General features: G+C 40.9%; 2 protein-coding genes across 2 annotated transcripts; one reads left to right on the top strand and one right to left on the bottom strand.

The window, feature by feature from the left end:
- The first annotated feature begins 792 nt into the window (after window positions 1-792).
- On the top strand, window positions 793-3,937 carry si:ch211-22i13.2 (uncharacterized protein LOC553945 homolog). Its single transcript, XM_046373216.1, has 7 exons — window positions 793-953; window positions 1,299-1,371; window positions 1,966-2,130; window positions 2,281-2,342; window positions 2,442-2,531; window positions 2,757-2,846; window positions 2,942-3,937. The coding sequence occupies exons 1-7, from the start codon at window positions 951-953 to the stop codon at window positions 2,990-2,992; spliced, it is 534 nt and encodes a 177-aa protein (XP_046229172.1). The 5' UTR covers window positions 793-950; the 3' UTR covers window positions 2,993-3,937.
- Window positions 3,929-10,517, bottom strand: rd3 (retinal degeneration 3, GUCY2D regulator). Its single transcript, XM_046373215.1, has 3 exons — window positions 10,344-10,517; window positions 7,034-7,349; window positions 3,929-5,039 (listed from the first exon to the last, which is right to left on the bottom strand). Exons 2-3 carry the CDS (start codon window positions 7,321-7,323, stop codon window positions 4,673-4,675), a joined length of 657 nt encoding a protein of 218 aa, XP_046229171.1. The 5' UTR covers window positions 7,324-7,349; window positions 10,344-10,517; the 3' UTR covers window positions 3,929-4,672.
- Window positions 10,518-22,416: the final 11,899 nt, after the last annotated feature.

The following is a 22,416-nucleotide window of genomic DNA, read 5'->3' as shown; positions in this document are numbered from 1 at the left end:
TAGCCTATTAGATGGGTTGTCCCAGGATTAAACTCAAGCATTCAAGCCCCCCTCAGGATGAATTGCAATAACACTAGTGATCCTCTGATTTTCTCTCTTGCACCAATAGCAGGACAGAGTTCAAATTTACAATAATCAAATACCTACAAAATTAAAGACACACCCATAAGTATCAGCTGTACTTTGCTTGTTTAGCATCATTTAGTAGAGTTAAATAGTTTATCACATCTAAATTCAGAACTAATGTTCAGCCAGTTTGGGTCGTCCTGCTGATTATGTAACTTGATTGCACAAATTTAAGGGATTCTAATCAAAAATCTTATTGACTCATCTGTTTATTTTTAAAAACTAACATTGGATGATATTAGTCAATGTACCACCCATAGTAATAACACTGAAGGCTACTGTGCCTCTAACAAGCAAAAAACTGATGTGTGGAGGAGGAGACATCAATAATCATCTTCAAGAAACTAGTGTTGGTCAGACTCCATGATAATCTATATTGTTAATATGTTATAATTATTTTATGTTAAGAAAAATGACAGGTTTTCTTCTTCTTCCGGGTGGGTTATTGTTACTGGCAGGATGTTTAAAATCAACAGTCAATCAACAGAAATTAAACATTTACAGGCTTAACGTCTGTCCATTCATTGTCTATCACTGCTGATCTTTTACAGAGTCGCTATCTCACCTGACCAGCCTGAACTTACCTGTTTTTAGACGTTGTCGCACACAGCGCTGAAATCATTTAACAGTGGGGGGCGCTGTGTTATCTGTCGTCCGTTTTCCCTCCGTTGTTTTGAACGCCTGTGGCAGCTGTGCATCATGGGATTCAAAATGGCTCCTAAGATTGCAGTTTACCGGAGATAACTGCGATTAAACATACATTTTACTCTTTTCGGTTGTTGTGCCAGTATATATATCTGTTATATTAACTGTATTCTTTCGCTATGGTGAGTAATTTATAAAAACGCCACTTCTTTCATGAGCATTGGATAATTTGGTAGCTTGAAGCGCATTTTAGCGTTAGCTTAGTAAACGTTAAGCATCAGATTAAAGACAGTTAACGCTAATATAAAGGTCAGTATTTACGTTAACCAGACTCTTTGTTGAACTGTAGTCTTTTAGTTAAATGTTTTAAACAGTGAGGTGGAACTTAATTGTTTATAAGTCTATCAGCTAACGCCTTCCTGACGTTAGGTCAGATTTCTGTATTTAAATAAACAAAACATGTCTCTAGTGGCGATGAAGATGCAGTCACACAAATTAATGGAATAAACATCTGTTTTTGTTCACAGTCAACAAAAGCAGAGTCCAGAGTGTCAAGCTCCAGCTCCAGAAGAGATAAAAGGAGGAGATCCAGTAGCAGAGGCAAGACTGCCCATAAAGCACACACATGAACTAACTGATTCATGTAAAATACTTATGTAGACACGTCCACCCATCCGCTGCTGTTTTTTCACTGCAAGTGAAAATTTGTGTGCATTGTAGATTACACACTAGATAATTGCTGATAGTGTAACTCCTGTCAGTTGCAGGAAAATGTAATTGTTTGATTAAGAATGTCAGTAAACAGCCATTTGTTGTTTTCATTGGCCATTTTTCCCCAATTGTCACTCCAACCAATTTTAAAGTTGTATTTTTGTATTTATATGCGCGAATCAAGGAAGAATAGTTGTTACTTGAGTTACAGTTCACAGCATCTTGAAGAACACAATAATGAGTCACTATGTCTTATCACAGTGGTATTTTATCCCACAAAGTTTCCATCAGTTTTGATTACTTTATCAGTAAAGTAGGTTTAGGGTAGGATTTTAAATTGTTCAGTTACACCTACCAAAAAACAGGTAAATTGACAGTTACAGTTTTTTCTCTTAATGGGAACCAAGTGTCACCTTCTGTTTAATTACAAAAACAAAAAGATTTATCTTTGAATTTCTGTCTTAATCTTCTATGTTTATTCAGGACGAGAGAAAGGAAAGCGGAAGCGAAGCCGCAGCAGATCCTCCTCCTCGTCCTCTTCCAGTTCATCGTCATCGTCTTCGTCTTCGTCTTCGTCCTCATCATCCTCTTCTTCATCAGGTTCATCACACTCATCCAGCCGCAGCCGGTGTAGCTCTAGCAGTAGTGGTAAGTGTTTCCTTATTTCATCCCTGGCTACTAAACCTTTTTCAGTCAGTTACATTTATTCTTATATGCTTTTTTGTTGACAGTTATTCACCCAAACAATACCAATACCCATAAAATAATTCAATGCGTTGTTTTTGTTGTTTTTTTTAGACTCCCGCAGTAAATCTAGAAAGCAGTCCAAGAAAAGGAAAAAGGAGAAACAACACAAAAAGGTAATCTTGTGCATTTTGTCTTATGTATTTATAATTTGAAGTTGGCTGAAGTATTTTATTATTCACTCCCTGAAGACTAAGTCCAAGGTATTTTTACAGAAAGGGAAGAAAGAGAAGCGACATAAGCGTAAAAAAAACAAGAAAGCAAAAGGAGGGGAGGAAAACTCAGGACCTGTACAGATCTCCAAGGTATCTGCCTTTTAAAGTTCCATTAGATAAAATTCATTTACTTACCCATGTGACCAAAACTGCATGTCTAAGTCTAATCCTTTAATTTCACATTTATCCACATTGTTTCTTGCAAGCTATGTTTGTAATCACATAGCTAATTATGTAATTTTGTCAACCATCTTCATTTTAATTCAATTTTTTTGTCCTTTAGCCTCCTTAAACTTACTTTTGGTTTGCTTTCAGTACTTGAAGGACCGGAAGAAAGGCAAGTACAGCATGATTTCAGGGAAAAAGATAAAGATGAAAGTAAAGAAGTCAAAGAAGGACAAACAGGTAACCTCACTTTGTTGCTATCAAGCGAGAAACCAAGTGTGTCACCTTTATAGTTTATAAATGGTTCACGCGAGATTTTTTTTGTTTTTGTACAGCGGGATAAAAATCGGGCAGAACTTCTTGAATTCTTGAACTCTACCCTGTGATTCCACTGTCAACTGCAGTTGTGGTGCTCAGGCTCGGACAAGTCAGCAGGACACTTACCAGGAGATAAATAATGAAGGGTTTTCTGAGAAAGAGATGATGAACATGACATGCGTTGACACACAGGGAGAGCAAAGTAAAGAACTGTATGTCAGTTCAGACCATGAGCTATAATTTCACCATGATACTGCCTAAGTGTCCAGTTCTTCAGCTTAGTCTGATAGCTTTTGTTATACAAGAAATGTTCATGTTTGACGGTGTTGTTCTAAATTTTATCTGTGGGAAACCAGATGAGAGGACAATGAAAATTAAGTCAATCAGAGCGACTGGCTTCTCACAACTTTACTTGTGGTTTGAACATCCGGTCACCCCATTAAAAAGAGGTCTCCACCAGCTCTACCAAACTCAGCGAAATGAGAGAGATTGTCTTTTTTTTTAATTACGTGTATTTTTCTTCCTTGGCAAAACCAGCTGCTTACATTACCCATAATGCAACTCAATTGCTGACAGTTTGGTGGCAGTTATTGTGGCCTTGAGCTGTTGGCCTCGAGCAGTGAAAAGCAGGCTTTACCTGCTGGCCATGTGAATCATTCACTGCGTATAAGACGGCCCATGCATTTTATTTGCAGATAACTGATTGCCCATGTTTCCACAATACATGCTGGTCATGGGACCCAAAGTGTTATCAGTGTGTACTGATATCATAGTCTTTTTTATGTGTGCATTCTCTTTAAAATGATATGAGAATGTGCTCTGCGTTGTTTGATAACTATATTGTTTCAGCATCATTTTTTTAGAATTTCAAATATAAATTCTCTAGTAGTCACCCTGTATCAGTCATTTGGAAAGCTTTTCATGGATGATGGAGTAAATATATTGTGTACTGTTGAATTTTGCTGTGTGGAAAAACAGAAGAGAAATGACAATAAACTGCTGGAAAGATTTTACTTTGAAATGCTTCACTCTCGGAGGTCCAGTAACATTTCTTTATGCCTTTTTTTTCAAACCTTCTTGCAAATGGAAAAACAAGGAAAGCTTTCAATTTGCTGACCTTGGATGATGAATTGATATGTCGAGTCCTTGCTTTCAGTTCGAAGAAATACAAAGATCACTCTGTAGAGGGAGAGCATGACTCAACCTCTGAATGACGTCATGTGAGTGTTGAATATTACAGATTTTTTTTCTTAAGACCAAATGAGTAACATTTAATTACATAAATCTGTAAAATATTCCATCAGTCAAGATTCTGTGGCCCTTAATATGCTGTGTGACACGTAAATGCCAACATATTTCATTTCATTCCTGCAAAGCCTAAGTTACATAAATATCCCTACTGGACTACAGTAAATAGCCCTCAATGTGTAGAGACTGACGTCTACAAAACATAAGATGCATCTCTGTTGGAGGCAATAATCTCACATAAAGTTGAAACGTTCAAGTCCAAGAAAAGGTGTTTTCAAGGTACAGAAGATCTGAGAAAAACACTTGGTGTTTCCCTGGCAGGATAAAGCAGTAAAAGGCTCAAATGCTGATTGGTTTCATACTGAATAGGGCAGGAGGATAATGGGATTCACCTCCCCCTCGCCCAGTGCAACGTGGTCGTACTGCTGCCGAGAGTCCTGGAGTTCAGCCTCTGTCCTGCTGAAACGTGCCACCATCACAGTCCCCATGAGCTCCCCACATCAGACAACCTTATTGCTGTTGGTTCCTTTGTATCTGAAGTCAGGCATGCTCCACACCCTCTGCGACCTCTCCTCCCCCTCCATCCCTCTCTCCACATCCTCTGACACGGTTTTGAGGTCGCTCAAACCCGCCCCGTCGGCCGCAGCGGATGTCAGGCCCACCGTGCTTCCGAACGGGTTGATCTTGATGCGGGACCTGAAGTTCATGAGGGTCATGCTCATGGCGCGTTTGTTGTTCCACTGGCGGGTGAGCCGCTGAACTTCCTGCTCCTCCTTCAGCTGATCCAGAGACTCCATGAGGATGGAGCGGAACAGGGCGGACACCTCCTGCACCTCAGGCTCGTTGGCCTGTATAGCCTCCCGAAACCTGTTCAGAACAAAACAGAAACCCCAGAGGTGGGCTGATGAGGCTTGAGGCGGTGACCATGTGGTTTGCACAGATCAGTGAGCTTACTGTTATATTCTGCCATACTGAAATAGCAGTTAAGAGTTCTCCACTGATTTAGTTGTTGAACCCCTGATGAACAGTTAGGGGGAAAAAAAGAAAAAAATCAATGCCAGAGATATTGTTATTGTTATTCCACTGGTAAACTGTCAAAACCTTAATACAATTCAGCTGCTGACTGTTCAGTCCCAGTGAACAGTAGTTACCCTCCTTTAATGTCTGCCTCTTTAGCTGCTAAGGGTCTGAATATACTCCCAACACCACAGATGCATATTAGTTCATAGCTGCCACTTTCTGGAGTCTGCTCGCAGGATGTGTTGTGCACGTGTGCAGACGGATCGTGTAGATCGTGTAGATTTCTGTGCAGTGGACTGGGCTCTCAAAAGGGCCCTCATTGACTTGGAGTGTATCGATTTATCTTAAATGCTCCACCATATTCACCACCTAGACACTAACTCTGTTGTTTGGTGTGAGGCACATAGCACACAGTAGTTTTTAGAAACTTGTGGTGCTCAGAGCAAAGCCAAATGGATGGTCCAGCTTCACCTCTCTGGAGGTAATAGTTGAGTTTGGGTTAGGGGGGACCTGGAGGCTGAATCTGTGCCCGGGTGAGGTTGGGCCGTGAGGTGGAGCTGGACTAGTCCTGTTTCTCCAGTGAGCACCTCTTGAGCAACACCTGCCTGCTGCTACTAGAAATCAGGTCGAGTGAATCCTAACAGTAGAGATGAATCTTTCATTGCTTTTTAGTACTGAGGAGATTATGAAAGCGAAGCTCTGTGGGGCTGAGGGGAACTGCAGTCATTAGCCCCCCCACCCCACCTGTGTTGCCAGCAGGCTGTGGCTAACCCTCCAATTACTCCTCCTCCTGCTAACAAGAGGTGCTGAGGCCTTAACAAGCCTTTAATTGGCCTCTATTTGGGAACCTTTTTTCCAGTAAGTGTTTCCAGGTAGCTGATGATTGGCCCACTTCCCTCTGCTTGGACACAAACATGTTAGCTCTGAAGAGACACGCTGCTGTATGGTTCATATTTACAGCCAGAATCATTATTATAGTGTAGCTGAGGGCGTAGTTTTCATTTCAACATTGATGAGAGGTCTGAGACAGGCTGACACTTTGTTGATTGGGTGCATATAGCTTTAAAAAGGAATATAAAGGACAGGCTGGCATTTCAGAAAGCCAAAACGTACTTCTGCTTCAGAAAAAGTGCTAATTACACTCCTCCTTTTGCAGCTAATTAAAATCGCACAAACATGTGGCTCCCACTCAGCGTTTATCACCTCACTGCTCGGTCACATTAACACCATTCAAACTACTTCCCAACAACTGTCAAACTCTAACAAGACACCTGAGGCTTCAACAGATGCTCGAGCAAGCTCAGGACGTCTCCGCTGCAGATTAAAGGCCAGAGACGCCACAGAATTACCGAGTCATGTGCAGGGAGACAGCTGATCAGTGACGAAACCTGTCCTCGTCTCTGCCAAAGATGACGCGTAGTGTTTGTCAACAGATTTCTGTAGAATTTAAAGGCTTCTTAGGAGTTGAACCGGGGATCAATTAAGTAAAAAGCAAAATTTAAAAATGTCTTGAATTAAAAAACTAAAAAACATTTCGTTTTGAGTCAGAACTATAATAATTTAAGAGACATAAGAGACCCCTTCTTCTTTCGCTCATGGGAGTTGTAGTTTTTTCTGTGCTCACACGTTTTATTTTGTAAAAATCCCAAAGCAACTGCTTAGCCATAGAAACATAAACACACTTCTCTTTTCCAGTTGCGGGAGTTAGTCCAGCAGACTGACACCTTGATTTGAATGAATAACGTAGTGCTTCAGTGAATGTGCCTACAGACTTCACGACTTTATGCTTCACTTCCTGTAATATTTGCTAAGCCGTGTGATCGGATTTTGGGTGTCCTTACTTGAGTATAACCACGCCGCAGCATGGTGGCGGCACCTTGGAGCAGAGGTCCTCCAGGCCAAGCTTCTCCCCGGTGCTGATGCTGTAGGAGGAACGAGGCGTGCTGGCCAGCCAGCTGTAGTCCACTCCGGTCTTAAGGCGCCTGTACTCGTTCTCTCTCTCCCTCTGCTGCCTCTCTGCCTCCTTCAGCTGCCAGCTGAACTCCAGCATCAGCGTGTCGGTGACCACGTCAGTCGGATCCCGCCGGGGGCTCCGGTGGTACGGCTCATTCCAGGTGAACCAGGAGGCCATGGCCTTGTTTGTCTTACTCTTCTTCCCTGAGGGGGGAGATGTAATCACAGGTAGTCAGCACACAGACATGAGAAGATGTGACCTAATAATTGAGATGTCTGATTAAGTACCTTCAAATTGGATTTTGCCAGGCTGTGTGACTGGAGATTTAAGGACTGTGCATAACGCCTGCAGATTAGATTTTCTGCTTTTATTAAATGTAAGGAGTTCCTGAGAGAAGGTTATACAGTAACTGAGATTTAAATGTGAGCCAACTAAAACAGAGAAAACAGAGTTGCAGAAAGCTGTTATATTAAACATTGAATTGATTTTCTAGTTCAGTCGATAAAGAGATGTTCAAGGCTGTCTGAGAAAGCAGCAGTTGTGGAGAAGACCCAATTTCTTTTTTAGTTTTGGTGCTTTATTAGCCAGAAGGATCATGTTTTTGGGTTGTCTGACATCACTTGCAGTATATACGTCCATCTGTGGTCCGTCTATCCATCCTCCTGTCCCATTCTTATGAATGTAATATCTCAGGAACACCTTGAGGGAATTTCTTCAGCACAAATGTCCTCTTGGACTCAAGAATCAGCTGATTACAATTTGGTGATCTAAGGTCAAGCCATAACCCAAGAATTCATGCTAATTGGGACAAAATTTCAACAGAACAGGTTAAAATTATGGCATTTTATGTCTATAAGGTCAAAGGTCAACTTCACTGTGACTTCATAATGTTTTCTGTCTGTTGTTCAACAGCAGATTGTGACCACAGTTCACATTTGGTCAGACGCTGAGTTGGTTTCAGGTTGAAAATGTGTTGATTGTTTAGATCCTCTGAAGATGTTTGTAAAGCATCCACGTTTTAGACGTTGTAACTTTTTGGTGTTCAGAAACAGCTTCATTGACCAAACACACATAGAAGAGATTTGACTGTTTTTTTGCTTCACATACATCAGGAGTCCACCACAAGCTCACTGCTTTTGTCCATATTGAATGTCAGGTGACTGTTGTTGCACCATGCGATAAAGCCCTCAGTCAGTTCTCTGTACTCCAGCGTAAAAACAGTTTAAGACCAACTTTGATGTAAACTGCTACTCGACAAGAACACGGAGGTTTTCGACCAACTGGTGGTTATTCTAGCTTTCTCTCATTTTCACTTTTCGCATGCTTTGGCAGTATTTATAGCAGCATGTCTTTCCAGTGCATGCTGTTTCCACATGTGGACATCTTTCTAAAAGGGGCCATTTTGTTCCACAGGTGTCATCCGCTCCCACAGATGCTGCATTCAGTCTATTCAATTGTCAGTCTTTTGTGTGTGCTGCTTTGTGTGATGAAAGCGCAAAAACCTGACAGGCTGGTGAAGGAGTCATTATTTCAAAGCAAAAGGTTTTTATTTCACAATCACCTTGAGTTGCTTATATTTTGGCACGACTACACGAAGACATGACAGTGATCAGAAGACTGGAATTATTAATCAGTTAGTCAATCAACAGAAAATGAATCATCAGAAATTTGGGTATTCAAATGAGTGTCATTTTTCCATCAATCTGTGCTAAACATCCTGCAGTTCCAACTTCACAAGAGTGAAGATTCTCTGCTTTTCTTTGTCTTTTGTGATAATGTCATAATCAATTTATCTCCATTATTTCTTTCAAGCAGAAGCCAAAAATGACAAACATTGTCTTCTTCCAGCCTGTCAGTTGTGATACTTCGCTGCTTTTCTTTGTCATGTGTGATCATAAACTGACTCTCTGTGGGTTTGGGGCTGTTGGTGGAACAAAAAAGATATTTTATGACATCACGCTGCATGTTCTCGCTGTCACTTAATCAATTAATCAAAAAGAAAAAAACAAAAAACATTGCATTAGCCCAAAACTGATTAGTTGCAATCTTCTGGAAGCAAGTTTTAGGAAATTAGATGAGCACTTTTAACTGTTCTGACATTTTAAAGGTTAAAAGACTGATCAGTTGAGTAATTAACATAATAGCAAAATTAAATAACTCAGAAAATAATCTCTCGTTGCAGCCCCAGGTTTGATGTCCTCACAGGTGCTTCAGACTAAGGCTCACACTGTGTAGCACACATTATATTTATCCTGTACCTGTACGGTGATCTCTTTACTCTCTTATTAGGCATCCATTTAGTTTTATAACTGTGCTCTTGTAATCTTGTTGGAATCAGCTGCGGTGATGAGGTCACAGCTGCTGCTCATGCTTTGTACACCCCACTGCGCCGTAAGCACCTGTTTTTGGACAGACTGTCAACGTGCGCCGAGGAAACAAAGCGACAGCGCGATTAAGTCCCAGTCCTGCTCTGTCCTCTGGACTAACCCTTCAAAATGGAGTCAAACACATCCAGGAAAGACAGCCTTTTGTTACAGTCCCTCTGCACGTTAGACCAGTCACTGTCCCGTTATTCCATTCATTTAAATATTGCTTTAATGAATACTCATTTACAGAAGAAATAAATGGGTGGAATAATAACTAAACAGAAGCAAGGTGGCTAATGATTATTTTCATTATTGATTAATCAGCCAACTATTTTCTCATTTATTGTTTTGTGTTTAGTGTTCTGTTTAGGCTGAACAACAGTCCAAAACTCAAAAATATTCAGTTTACTATAAAGCAAAGCCAAGAAATGCTGCGAATTCTCACGTCTGAGAACCTGCAAGTATCAGATCTTGGACATTTTTACTTGCAAATGATTTGATTGATGATCAGAATATTTGCTGATTAATGTTCTGTCAATTGACTCATTGTTGCAGCTCTAAATCAAACAAAGGTGAGCTGTTTTTCTGTCTCATGCCCAACCTGCGGGACATCCAAAACTGTTTTATGTCTAAATAACCGAATAACAGAAAAATACATTTTTCTGTGTTTTGTGTCACGCTTGTACTGCTGGCTACTTTTGCCAGGCTCACACACGTCCTCTGAATATGCAGAGACGTCTCCTGTCACCCCGTCTCTCAGTCCAGTTTGTTGCCGTTGACTCCAGAGCAGAGCTGAGAATGAACAGTTAAAAAAAAGAAGCATTTTCCTACCTTTTCTTCTTCTTCTTTTGAAGTTTTTCTTTGACTCTGCAAGAAGCAAAATCACCGAGAAGCAGAATTAGAGAAATCCTCAGAAATCTGACAGTCAGGCGGATGCTGACGAGTCGACAGGCTGAATGAAAAGCAGTGAGAGAAAAGAAATGGATTCGCTTTCTCTGCTCTCCCGTCCTCTCACAGCCTCACAGTATTATCTTCCCTCTCTCTCTCTCTCTCTCTCTCTCTCTCTCTCTCTCTCTCTCTCTCTCTCTCTCTCGCTCTCTCTCTCATCTCTCTCTTCCTCCCTCCCAGGAGCCCCTCTGGCCTGCCTTTACTTGTTGCAGGAGGTTGGGGGCACCATCTCCAACGGGAGCCATTGGATCACGGCCCCTGATGAAGTGCTTATGTAGCTTTTTACGATTGGCCGTTGCCATAGTTGCATGCTCCTAAGCCTATTTGTCCACAATAAGCTCCATCAGCTGAAAGGGAGCTGGAGAGCGATGAAGAGGCAGATAAAGAGGATACAGTGGGTTGAGCGGCGGGATGGAAGGAGGGAGATGAATCAAAGGATGTTGTTTTGAGGACGGGGTTAGTGTAGTGTGGCCTCAGCTTAGTTAAGTGGCGAGTGGTGCAACATCTGCAAGCGGTCAGCTGGTGTAAATTAACTTCCCGCAGATAATGAGCCTCACTGGCCCGGAACAGTCGTGCATGAATTACAGGAGGGTTGGAAATGTGCTAATTGCAGGAGGAAATGTTGATGATGTAGTGCAGATGAAAGAGAAGCAGCGAGGTAAAGAGTCCAGAGTGAATGTGCAGTCGTTGTGTAGGTGGATATCAAGGTTTGTTGGTTTATTCCATGTGTGGGTGTGAGCAGCTCTGCATACATTCACAGTAACCATAAAATTCTCGTCACACTTCCAACACCATCCTCCACCACCTCCTCCGTCCTCCTCCTCGGTGTTACGCCGCTAAATAAAAAGCTGGGTGAACTATGAACCCTGTTTAGTCAGAGCAGAAACACCAGCATTCAGGAGCGTGAAGAGAAAACAAGAGTGAGCTTCGGTTTATCTTTTGTGTTCCTGAATAAAGAAACAACAATAAGAATATTTAAAGTAGCTTAAATTATATTCAACCGCAAAACCTGCACGCGGTGATCAGCATCTAAAAGTAAGAAATTAAAAAGCCTACAATCTGCCTTTTTCAGAGAAGACTTTGAAGATTTTGACTCTGAGCCCCAGTAAAACCAGGACCCTGAAACTGAAGCAGCTAAATGGAATGCAGCCATCGCTAATTTCATTATGTACTTGTAACATATCAAAATGTCCTCAGTGCTGTCGTCAAATCTAGTGTAGGAATTGCAAGCTACAGTCAATGTACAGCTGAGGATTACGTGAAAGGAAAACAGTAAAACGCGGAAGGTGAACAAGTATACTAACACATACATATGCTACAAATATACAGTGTACTGTCACACACAGCACTAACGCTAATGATAAACTTCATTAAGTACTTTTTCAAGACATGTTGCAAATGCTTCACAAGGGAGTGAAGTTTTTGTTTTGTAGATGGCTTAAATAGCTTAACGGTGATAAGCCATTAATAAGGACATGTTACAGATTACCTCTCTAGCTCATTTGGCAAACATAATGTGCTCCATCTTTTTATCTCGCTCTTTCGTTTACAATGAAGACCATTCAGGTCGAACGTTTGACCTTTCACCTCTCTGAAAGGCTCTTAGGTTCATTGCTAGCAAAGACACAGACACACATTTTTTTGAAAACAGGATTTGATCAGTGTAGATCTGTATATCAGAATTTCTTTTTGTCTTGGGTATGAAAAATAGAATCTCCTGTGAGTTTTGGTGCATTTAGCTTTAATTACATCTCTGATTTTTCCTCATCTCAGAGCCCGAGGTCCAGTTTGAAGTTGTGTTTACACACTTAGAAAGAACAGCAGCACAATCCACTCTGCTCCTGCTCAGGGCCGCAGTGTCACGGTTCACCTCTGAATAAATAAATAAGCACACACGGCGAGGGAGGGTGAGGCCTCCGACATGCAAAGGCAGTGTGTCTGCCTCGGCCCGATGGCGACAGATGGGCAGGTAAGCTCTCCCTGTAATCCAAACAGATGACATTGTTAATCCTCTAAAGTGATTCCCCTCCATCAGCTCCATGTGAACCCCACAGTGCGAGCAGCGGAGGCGGTGCGTCACTGGGAGCTGATGTTGTTTGGCCGAGAGACACCTGTGCACGCTGATGCATGGGAACAGCTTTTAGACCCCCTCCTCCTCATATCATCTAATGTGTTTGTCACAGTGCAGTGTGCATATGGGTGGTACTCAACAGTGTCACACATGGTGTTGTGTGTGTGTTATGTACTGACCTGCAAAGGATCGTCCCAGATGGGTGCAGCATCGGGGTCCATTCACTGGGTGCTCACTTTATCATTCAAAGATCCAGTAAAAATGACCCATAAAGTAAATGGACTGTACTTATATGATGCCTTTGTAGTTGTAATGACCACTCAAGGCACCTTTATGCTACTGCTGCATTCATCCAGTGACACACACTGATGATGAAGAGACTGATAGGCATCAGAAAGCCACGATCTAGGACACATTCGCACGGCATCGGGAGCAGTTTGGGGTTTAGTGTTTTGCTCAAAGACATTTTCACATGTGGACCAGGATTGAAGCCGAAGCTGAGGATCGAAGCACCAACCTCCTGATAAGTGGACACTTTATCACTAAAGCGTGCACACTGGGCCTTTAAATGTGCGAGAGAACGGTGGAAGGAAAGAGTGCATTAGAACCAATCAGACAGTGCGTTATTCATTCGATTTCTTGCCAGTGTATATATTTTTAACCACGCAGTACCAGAAGATAAAATGAATTTCTAAACCTTGATACTAAACCAGACTAGGTTTGTCTCACCTGCCAAGATTTTTTTTTTTTTAGATGCAGAATATTGTCACTTTGTCATCATTTCTCTCTCAAGGGGCTTGAGTAGTGAAGCAAAAGACCCGAGCCTCTTTGAGTTGAGCTCCTCCTTTGTTAGTGAACCCAATCCATCGTGTCAGGTGTGAACGATGAGTCAGTGTGACTCAAGGGGAAGCACAGGCTGATCACAAGACACCAGCACTGATGTGGACAACAACCTGCACTGTGCTCTCCTAAAGTGTCTCCTTTCAGTTAGTTAATCTGTGTAAGGAAAACAGATTTGAAATAAACTGCTTCTTTGTAACATGTGATTGGTGACCATATTACTAATATTCATAACAACATATGGTGTATTTATTTTATGCCTTCGTGCTTCAACATGTAGCTAACAGCTTCAGTTGTTGTGATCTTGTGACTCTGCAACTGATCCTCTTGTGCCACGTCAGTTCTGAAAATGCTGTCATACTAAACGCACCCATAGTGACTTTATTATTATTATTATTATTATTGTCCCACATAGTAAGGGTCATGGTAAACCTTGTTCCTAAAACAGGAAAAGAAGAAATACAAAACACCACATTCCTAAAAAAAATAAACATTATCACATTATGCTGTAGAAACAGACGGCCACAATATAGCTGTCAACTAGTTTAGTCTTAATTTGACTCTCAGAATTTGCAGACAATGATTTTAGTCATTCGGGGTTAATGCATTTAGATTTTTTAACATATACGAACTCCAAAAATAAAAATACCAATAATATGTAAAACATGACATCAACTTGTGTCCAGGCTTCAAGTTTTTGATTGGAAAGCTCATCTCCAGGATTTCGTCACCACTTAAACAGGCCACTAGAGGGCAGAGTGTCAGCATTTTTGCTGCCAAGAGGCTCTGCACAAGCTGCTCCATGCAAACTCATTGTTTCTTTAACTCTGCTCAGCTGTTTGGGACAACAATCATCACAGTTAGTGCTACCCTTGTTGTACAGTTTTGGGTGGAGAAACCTTTTTGGTTGTTTTGAGAACTCATACTTCACATACATGAGATGAAAAACCTGAAAAATGTGATCAAACAAACAACATGCCGCCACACCTCCTGAACAAATATGAATCTGGGTACATGAACAAATTCCTCAGACTGCTGGGCTAAGCTGCCATAATATCAACAAAAGGAGAAAGGGGTGGGCGGGCAGAAGAATACCTTACAGGGAAGCTAGTAAATAAACATTTGCACTGAAGTGTGCAGTGAATTCAGACTTTCAGAGCTTGTTGTGCAGCACATTAAAAGACAATCGAGCCTTTTCGCTCCTCCAAGTGAAGCAACAAGCAGTGAAGTGCCGTGGACAAACGCAGACTGTGCTGAATGTGAGCTTTGTTTGGCTGTCAGGCTGCTTCGCATAGCGCTCCCCATACACATCCGTCAGGCTTTGTGCACTCCACACTGAAGTGAACCGAGCAAGAGTCACATGAGGATGTAGCACAAAACACTGATGCTGACGGTAAAGGTCTGATTCTCTCAAGCAGTCAGCATTTTCTCTGTGGTGTGATGATGTTTAACTTTCAGAGGCTTTCATATGTTATTATCCATTGTGAGGCTAAATGCTCAACTTACAGAGCATAAAACGTATTTATGTGATTCTGTCTGATTCTTTATTAGTAAGATCCATTAACTTAAAGTAGCTAAGTACCAGGGCTGTGGACACTGAGGTCGTATGAAAATTTGGCCTTTAGTGGACATATTCTAGATTGAATCCAGCATGCAGTATTTTTAAAGGAATAGTTCCACATTTTGGGAAACACACTTGCCGACACGTCTCTCATATCTGTCCAGTAAAGCCGATGGACGTCTGTGCTCAGTCTGCCTCTGTGTGAAGGCAAAAAATCTGTGTAGCAGCACCTCTAAAGCTTCCAAATTACTCAAAACACACACACACACACACACACACACCACTGTAACATGTTTTACAGTGAGTCATGTGCTCACTTCTTTCTCTTGGAAGAAGTGAACTATTCCTTCAAACTTGCGCAGTAAAGTATAGATGCGAGCTGTTTTGTGAACTTCAGTACTCGACTCTACAACATTTCAGAGAAAAATATTGTACTTTTTATTTATCTTTGCTTGTAATACATTCTATTATAAAACTTTTGATTGCACAGATTACACATTTTACAGAGAGGTAATATTTTTCCTTAAGTGAAGGAACTCAGTGCTTCTTCTACCGTCGCTTGAATTTATTGTTTATTTATTTATCTGTATTTATCTGTAACCTAAACGGGGTTTTCCTAATTTCATATATCCAACTTCTTCTTCATCTGTTTCAGTTCACTAAGATGTCATTATGTAATCCTAAGTCCATGAAATAACTGACATGTTCTTTGGCTTCTGACTGGAACTGAAATCTCCTTGCTGCTCTCTTGGGAAGGAAGTTCAGGGCAGATCACATGAGTGCAGTGAAAAAAACAGAAAAAAAAAACCCTCTGATTTTGCTGACGTCGCTCTTTTCTGTTGGTCTTTGTCCAACATCCCGTTTCACTTGAAAAGCCTCGGTGGACTGCGTACTAAGGTCATTCTGCGCTGGGAGCTGAATGCTGTCACAGCTCATCGTGGTCTGAGCTGTCGGCTTAGCGGGCATAAAGAAACTGTAAAATGAAGCTCTATGAGACCTCATAATGGCCTGATGGACTCAAAGGAATTTATACCATTTAATACAATGAACATACACCCGTGAGTTGTCTTCCCATCAAAGATCCCCGCATAGAATTATTAATTAAAGGAATAGTTTGACCGTTTTGGGAATGGGATAATGTTAATGTGATTTTATGTGACAAATAAAGTTCTCCCTTCTTCTTCTTCTTCTTCTTCTTCTTCTTCTGTTGGCTGTCTGGGTCTGCTAAAAGCAGTTACCTGCTGCTGCTGCTGCTGCTGGTGGAAGCAACTTTAACCCTCCTGTTGTGTTTATTTGTCAGGAACAGCAATGACGTTCCCAGGTCAATTTGACCCGGTGCATATTTTCTTATCCAAAAGCAGTCTGAAAATAAAAAAAAGTCCTGATAAGCATTTTTAACATTTAATTACAAACTCCATTAACAACTATTTTGTCAATATTTAGTGTAAAGGTGTTCCTTACCTCTCACAGGTAATGGTTCAATTAGGAGAATTCAGTCATTTTTCATTAAAACAAAATACATGTTCAATGTTTTTTTAATGTTTCACCACTTTCAGTTTCACTTTTCAGTTTGACTGCTGGGTCAAATTGACCTGAACAGTATCAATGTGATATAAACATGTGAGGGCTGGTTGCAAATATGTGAGATGAACCATTTTCATGTTATATGTTGATTACTCTAATTAAGGCAAGCAGAAGAAGTTTCCTACTGAAAAAATACTTGCAACTATTTTTTCTTGATCTTCAAACTTTAACACGAGTCAAACTGAGCCGTAACATCCAACAACATCCAATACATTCGTTCATACGGCTGAGGGGGCCTGCATGCGTATAAAAAACATATCCAAATTTTTCCTCGCCAGCTGTCAGTCTGATAATGAATTTGGACACCCTGAAGCACGATCCTCAGCCTGTTACTTAGCCACATTCCTCCACGCAAACTGGAATCAACTTTCTGTGCAGGATGTTATCTCTGAGCCTGGAATTGTAAAATTATTGGTAATTTTATTTGTTAGTTTAACTCACATGCAGTGCCTTGAATCAATACTTTCATGTTGTTTTATGGGGATAACATGACATTATGATCTCTCCATTAAAGAGCTTCCCCTCGCTTGCTGTTGTAAACAGGCACCCGAACAAGAAGAAATGAACTACAGAAAAAAAAGAACAACGAAGACTGTGTTCTTGTTTTTTCCACCCCGAAAGCCCCAGGCTTTAAGTACACATACGTTTATTTATTCGTGTGGGAAAAAGTACTTAACTGGTTTACAACTGGGGAGCTTTTTGCTGCCACAGTTTGTCTGTTTCCAGGTTAGATTCACGTAAGCACCTCATACATCAGCACATCATCAAAAACCAATCAGGTTTCAGTATCAGCCGTGTGCTGGCGTGTATTTGTGAAATAACTACTCTTCAGGGTTACAATACACTCTGAATACAAATTGCTGAAAGCCTCTGGACACGTGAAAAGTCCAGGGAGAGTCTCATGGCTCCCAACTGAGACTTTCACAGTTTCCATAGTGATTGACTACCAGCTCAACTAGAATCACCGTTAGCTCCAACAAACATCAACAATTTATGTTGTTGATATTTATTTATAATTATTTTTTTTTTTTGGAATCTGAAGAAGCTCATTTCAAAAACACGTTCATTCATTTTGTGTATTTTTGAGATCTAACAAATTTGTTGAAACCTGCCTTTCCTGCCTTATTAAACATTTGCAAAACCTGTTTTATATCTAAATATATTTCAAGTCTTTCACCTTGTACATCCGTATTGGCTCATGTCTAAATTTCTCTGCATGTCACCAAACAAACAACAAAGACTCCGCTTCATTTTTGGAACGAACCTAAAAGATCTTAGGAACAGCGAGGGGCTGCAGCCAACACCTCCATTGTTTTCATTGTAAATACAGCAGTAAGGAGTGGTATCTAAGTTCCCTGAATTATTCACTGCTTCGTCAGTAGAGATACTATCTCAAGCTACAGCCAGCTCTACTTAGCAATGTGAAGTCGGCGGGCGGCAGCCATTTGAAAGCACCAGCAGAGTCATGTTAGCAGCTCTGTGAGGCTGTATTTGTGTGAAATATCATTAGCATTGCAGGTTTTTGGTCATAAAACATAGTATTGGCAAAATTATAGTTTTAACATGAGGGTGGTGCTTGATGAAAGGTTAGAAGATTGATCTGCTTGTTAAAATTAATCCCAAGGGAGATTTGTGTGCGTGTGGGGAAGGATGAGGTATGTAAAGCCACAGCATTTGACTGGGCATTTGTTTCCAGAGGTAAATGTGAACCATAAAAATCTGTGAGTCGGTGGAGGAAGAGGACATCAGGAGCTACAAGCAGATCGTGAGAGCAAAAATTAACAGCATTTCATTGGACAGAATCAGTCGTGGTCACTGATCAGGCAAATTGTCACTATATTTGACCACGTCTGTTAGGTGATTCACTAGCCTTTTGTGTGAATTTCTGCCGATAGCTGCTGAGACATTTTTTTTTTTTAATCAAAGCAAACGTTGACCTCATGTTGGCGCCAGAAGTAAAATCAGAGGATCTTCATTTCAGTGAGCAGTGTGGTGCAAGTTCACGCTTCACAAGAGTTAGTTCAAAGCTCAGTTGAGGTCAGTTCACAGATTGAACTTTCCTGGTTCATAGTTCATCATTTTGAACTTTGAACTAAGTTCACAATCCCAAAAAAACTAAGTAGCCAAAGTTCATTTTCTGAACCCGTCTCTCTCTCTACCCTGTTCCTGTCTCTCTCCAAGCTGCTCTCTCCAACAAAGGCCTTAAAAGCCCAGAAAACGTTTTTCTTAACGGTCCTCTGTCTTCTTGTAATGCGGCGAGCTGCTTCAGTCCCCGAGTGCCCGAGCTGACGATAACAGTCGCTAAACAACGCCATTTATCTTCACTGTATGCAGATTGCGTAATCGTGGAAGGAGAGAGCGTGAGAGTGTGTGTGTGGTGTTGATCTTCTCCTTGGTCTTCCTGAAGTTGTCCTTTTATCAGCAGTGAAGTAATTATTGCTAGTTGAACTTACTCACCTGCATGATCAAAGTCTGAGAGTTTCGAGGTGGACAGAAAGTGAAACATTAACCCAAAGTCTTTTCCCCAACTCCTTCACTCACTGAAGGAGAAAACAGGAAACAAATTATTATCATGTGCATGCTTAATATGCACTCTTTCTCCTTCCGTTCTTGTGTAAAGTTTTGAGGTATTAGTATTTCAGCTGAGTATTTCTATTTTGGGTAACTTTCTGTTTTTAATCCAACATAAAAATAATCATTATTTACCTTGCTGAACACCTCGCATTTCTCCGCAGGTATAATTCACCGTACAGCCGTACCTTCTTTTCAGATTTATATTTTACATTCAACGCAGCGTGAGAACATGATGTACTGATGTTGACCGGGGGAAGGGTTGAAGCTGGGATTTAGGATTACTGAGGTCATGAGTTGGGGTCCCTCAGACACTCACTTCAGATGCAGAAGAATATCTGAAAGTCCACAATAGCTAAACTCTTTAACTCAAAATGTTTCACTTTAGTTAGTACCAGATTTAATTGTATATAAATTTCTCATTATATTGAAATTATAGCAAAATGTCTGACTTGATGACGCACGTTTTTTTGCGCTACTCCTTGTTTTTGTTGTTGCTATTTTTTTTTTAAATTTTGTTTTGTTTTGTCTCATCGCTTAATTTGTGACATTTTGCTTCAATATAGGCCACCATCAGCAGCCACTTGATTTGGTACATCTGGACAGTCTACTAAATTCTACCTTTATGAAGTTTGTAATTGTTGAAAATGGTTCTCTCTTTCTCTCTCTTAAATGCAAACTTCACAGGTCACATGATGACAACTGAGCCCTGGCAAATGGTCTTAAAGGTGCTGACAAGGTTTTAAAACTTTGGATAGGGCCAGCACCAGTTTCCAGTCTAAGCTAAGCTAACTTGCAGCTAGTGGTAGCCTCATATTCACCCTGCACACATCAGAGGGGTAACAAATGTTTAACAAGAAAGTGAATTATATTTCCAAAACTGTCCAAAATACCCGAAGAGATTTTTTTTCCATCTGCAGAAGAATACGTAAGCCGTCCAAAAACGTTTTCATCCCGTGAAAAAAACACAGGATCATATCAAACTTTTAGTAACGCGTGTGTCTGCATCAAACCATTGTACACTGATACAACACATTTTGAAGCCAAAAATTACCGACTGAAGATATCAAAACTGCAGGACTACAACTTGAAGTGAAACCAAGTTCCAATGCGATGTTCCTATTTTAGTTATGTAAAGGATCTGAGGACCTCTTCCCCCCACTGATCATCATCATCATCATCATCACCACAGAGCTGGTTAACATTCCAGCCCTCCTAATCTCTCTATAAGGCAGTCAGGTCGTTTGTGGGTACAAACCTGCCATGTGGTCAGATTAAAGGTTTCTGAGTGCTGACTGTGGGAGAGGACAGTCCTGCAGTAAAGTCCAAGGAGAATATAGAGTGATTCTAGTTTTCTCATTGTTTTTCCTCTGTGTGTGTGTGTGTGGTGTAAACTGGTACATACTGGTGATAGGTGACAGTGTTGTTTCAGTATGATGTTATGTGATGTGATTGTGCCAGAGTATCAGGATGGTGTAGAAGGTGAAAGAACTTTGTTTGGGACAGAAATCACTTTCAGAAATCGTGATAACCTGAAGGAACTAATGAATGAAAAATGCACATCAGACGTGAAGTGAGGAAAGTTTATTTGTTACTTGTTGAGTCTTCCGCCATGTTAGCGGCTCTGTGAACGCAGCACAGAGACAGTGCTAACACAGCTGGCGGGTAGGAGGTTAGCATCAACATCTTAGTTTAGTGAGTTTAGCATGGTGATATTTATTAATTAGTGCCAAAGATAAAGCAGAGGATGATGGGAATAAACCAAAAATTTGACCCGTTTATGGAATGAAAAGTCATTATTTTAATTAGTAAATAATGAATCCTTAGCGGACATAAATGTGTGTATCAGATTTCATGGCAATCCATCCAATCATTGCTGAGGCATTTCACTTTTCTGGGGACCATGAATATGGATATTTTAGTCTGGATCGCATTGTTAAAAACCCCATTGAAAAAGTAGAACAAATAAAGAGGAACAAAAAGAAAGGCACAGTTTCGGCGCCGTTGCTGCAGAGTGATAGAAAGGCCGTCAATTTAATGAAGTGAATAAAAGGACTCTTCTGAAAGTGCTGAACAAAGAAAGTGAAACAAGCTGTAAACATCATCGTCACTTAAACCCGTTAAATCTGAGTGATCAGTTCATCTTTACGGCCTACACGTTGACTGACGCACACAAAATCAGGCTGACCAAAATTAACAGTTTAAAAGGTCCAGCTTCTGCTTTTTGGCTCTTTTGTCAGTATACACAAGTAATCCTGTTTCACTGAAAGCAAACCTGTCAGACCACTGAGTTACCATCTGACTCTCTGACTGCTGAAATACAAGAAGCGAAATCCTTTCGAAGCTAGAAACCAAATAAGAAATATTTGATACAATATAGATTTAAGCAGTAACATGAAGCCAAAACGTATTCCAGCAGGCACCGACAATGTGGACGTGCTGTTGTTGCTGTTGTAAAGGGGGACTGTGTAAGAAAGCTGCTTGATTCTCAGCCTCGTTTCCAGGTTTTCTGATAGTGACGCTTTGAATTGGTGGATCGTACTGCTCTTGAATTGACTGTATTGAGAGTGAACGCACAGCAGAAGCAGCAGTGAAAACGCAGCCTGCCGTCTGTGAATGGGACCATGTGATGCAGTGGACGCTTTCTCTCTTAAACAAAGGTCAAAGGCCACTGGTCGCATTCACTTTCGCTGTCAGTTCCCGTTTTCTTTTAACAGGACAGAGGACTCCCTCCTCCGTACCTGTTAAACCTGTGCTACTTTATTTTCACCTCAAGCAATTTTACTTCAGAAAAAGAAGAAAAAAAAAAAACATGTCAGTAATTTTCACAGCAGAAGTGGATTTTACACAGTGAAGATAAATGTTAGTGTGTGGTCTTCAGGTCTCAAAAAGTCTCCAAAAGCATTTTCAGTATAGATGGTATCCTTTAAAGCAATAGTTTGTGTCTTATTCGCGTTCTTTCCAAGAAATAACTGAGAAAAATGAATATCACCCTTGTGTTTGTACGATAAGGCCGTAAGTAAACACTACAGGTACTGCAAACATGTAGCTACAGCCAGCAGCTGATTAGCGTAGCTTAGCTTAGCTTATCTCTGGAAACTGGGGGGAACAGTTGGCTGTCTGTGTCCAAAGCTAAAAAAAAAAAAATAACCCCTCTGGTTATCATGTTTTATCACATGGCCCTCCAAGTCCAGATCATCTGTTTAACTGGTTTCAAGAAAAATGGATGCTTAACTAGCTGGCATTAGAGACACATTGTACTGGGGTTTCGCGTATCGTCAGGATGTCTCTCTCGGCGTAGTGTGTCCTCTCTCCTCTGGTGAATGACT

The sequence above is a fragment of the Scatophagus argus genome, chromosome 19 (assembly GCF_020382885.2).
Source record: "Scatophagus argus isolate fScaArg1 chromosome 19, fScaArg1.pri, whole genome shotgun sequence".
NCBI lineage: Eukaryota > Metazoa > Chordata > Actinopteri > Scatophagidae > Scatophagus > Scatophagus argus.
Note: the sequence above shows the minus strand (reverse complement) of the source record. Positions and strands in the feature narration are given on the sequence as shown.

What these genes read in the sequence shown, in the direction of transcription:
- si:ch211-22i13.2 (XM_046373216.1), top strand. An exon ending in GAGGAGATCCAGTAGCAGAG is followed by an intron (nt 1,372 to 1,965) that starts GCAAGACTGCCC and finishes ATGTTTATTCAG; the next exon opens with GACGAGAGAAAGGAAAGCGG. An exon ending in GTGTAGCTCTAGCAGTAGTG is followed by an intron (nt 2,131 to 2,280) that starts GTAAGTGTTTCC and finishes TGTTTTTTTTAG; the next exon opens with ACTCCCGCAGTAAATCTAGA.
- rd3 (XM_046373215.1), bottom strand. Translation starts at nt 7,323, where the DNA reads ATGGCCTCCTGGTTCACCTGGAATGAGCCGTACCACCGGAGCCCCCGG. An exon ending in TGCGGCGTGGTTATACTCAA is followed by an intron (nt 5,040 to 7,033) that starts GTAAGGACACCC and finishes TGTTCTGAACAG; the next exon opens with GTTTCGGGAGGCTATACAGG.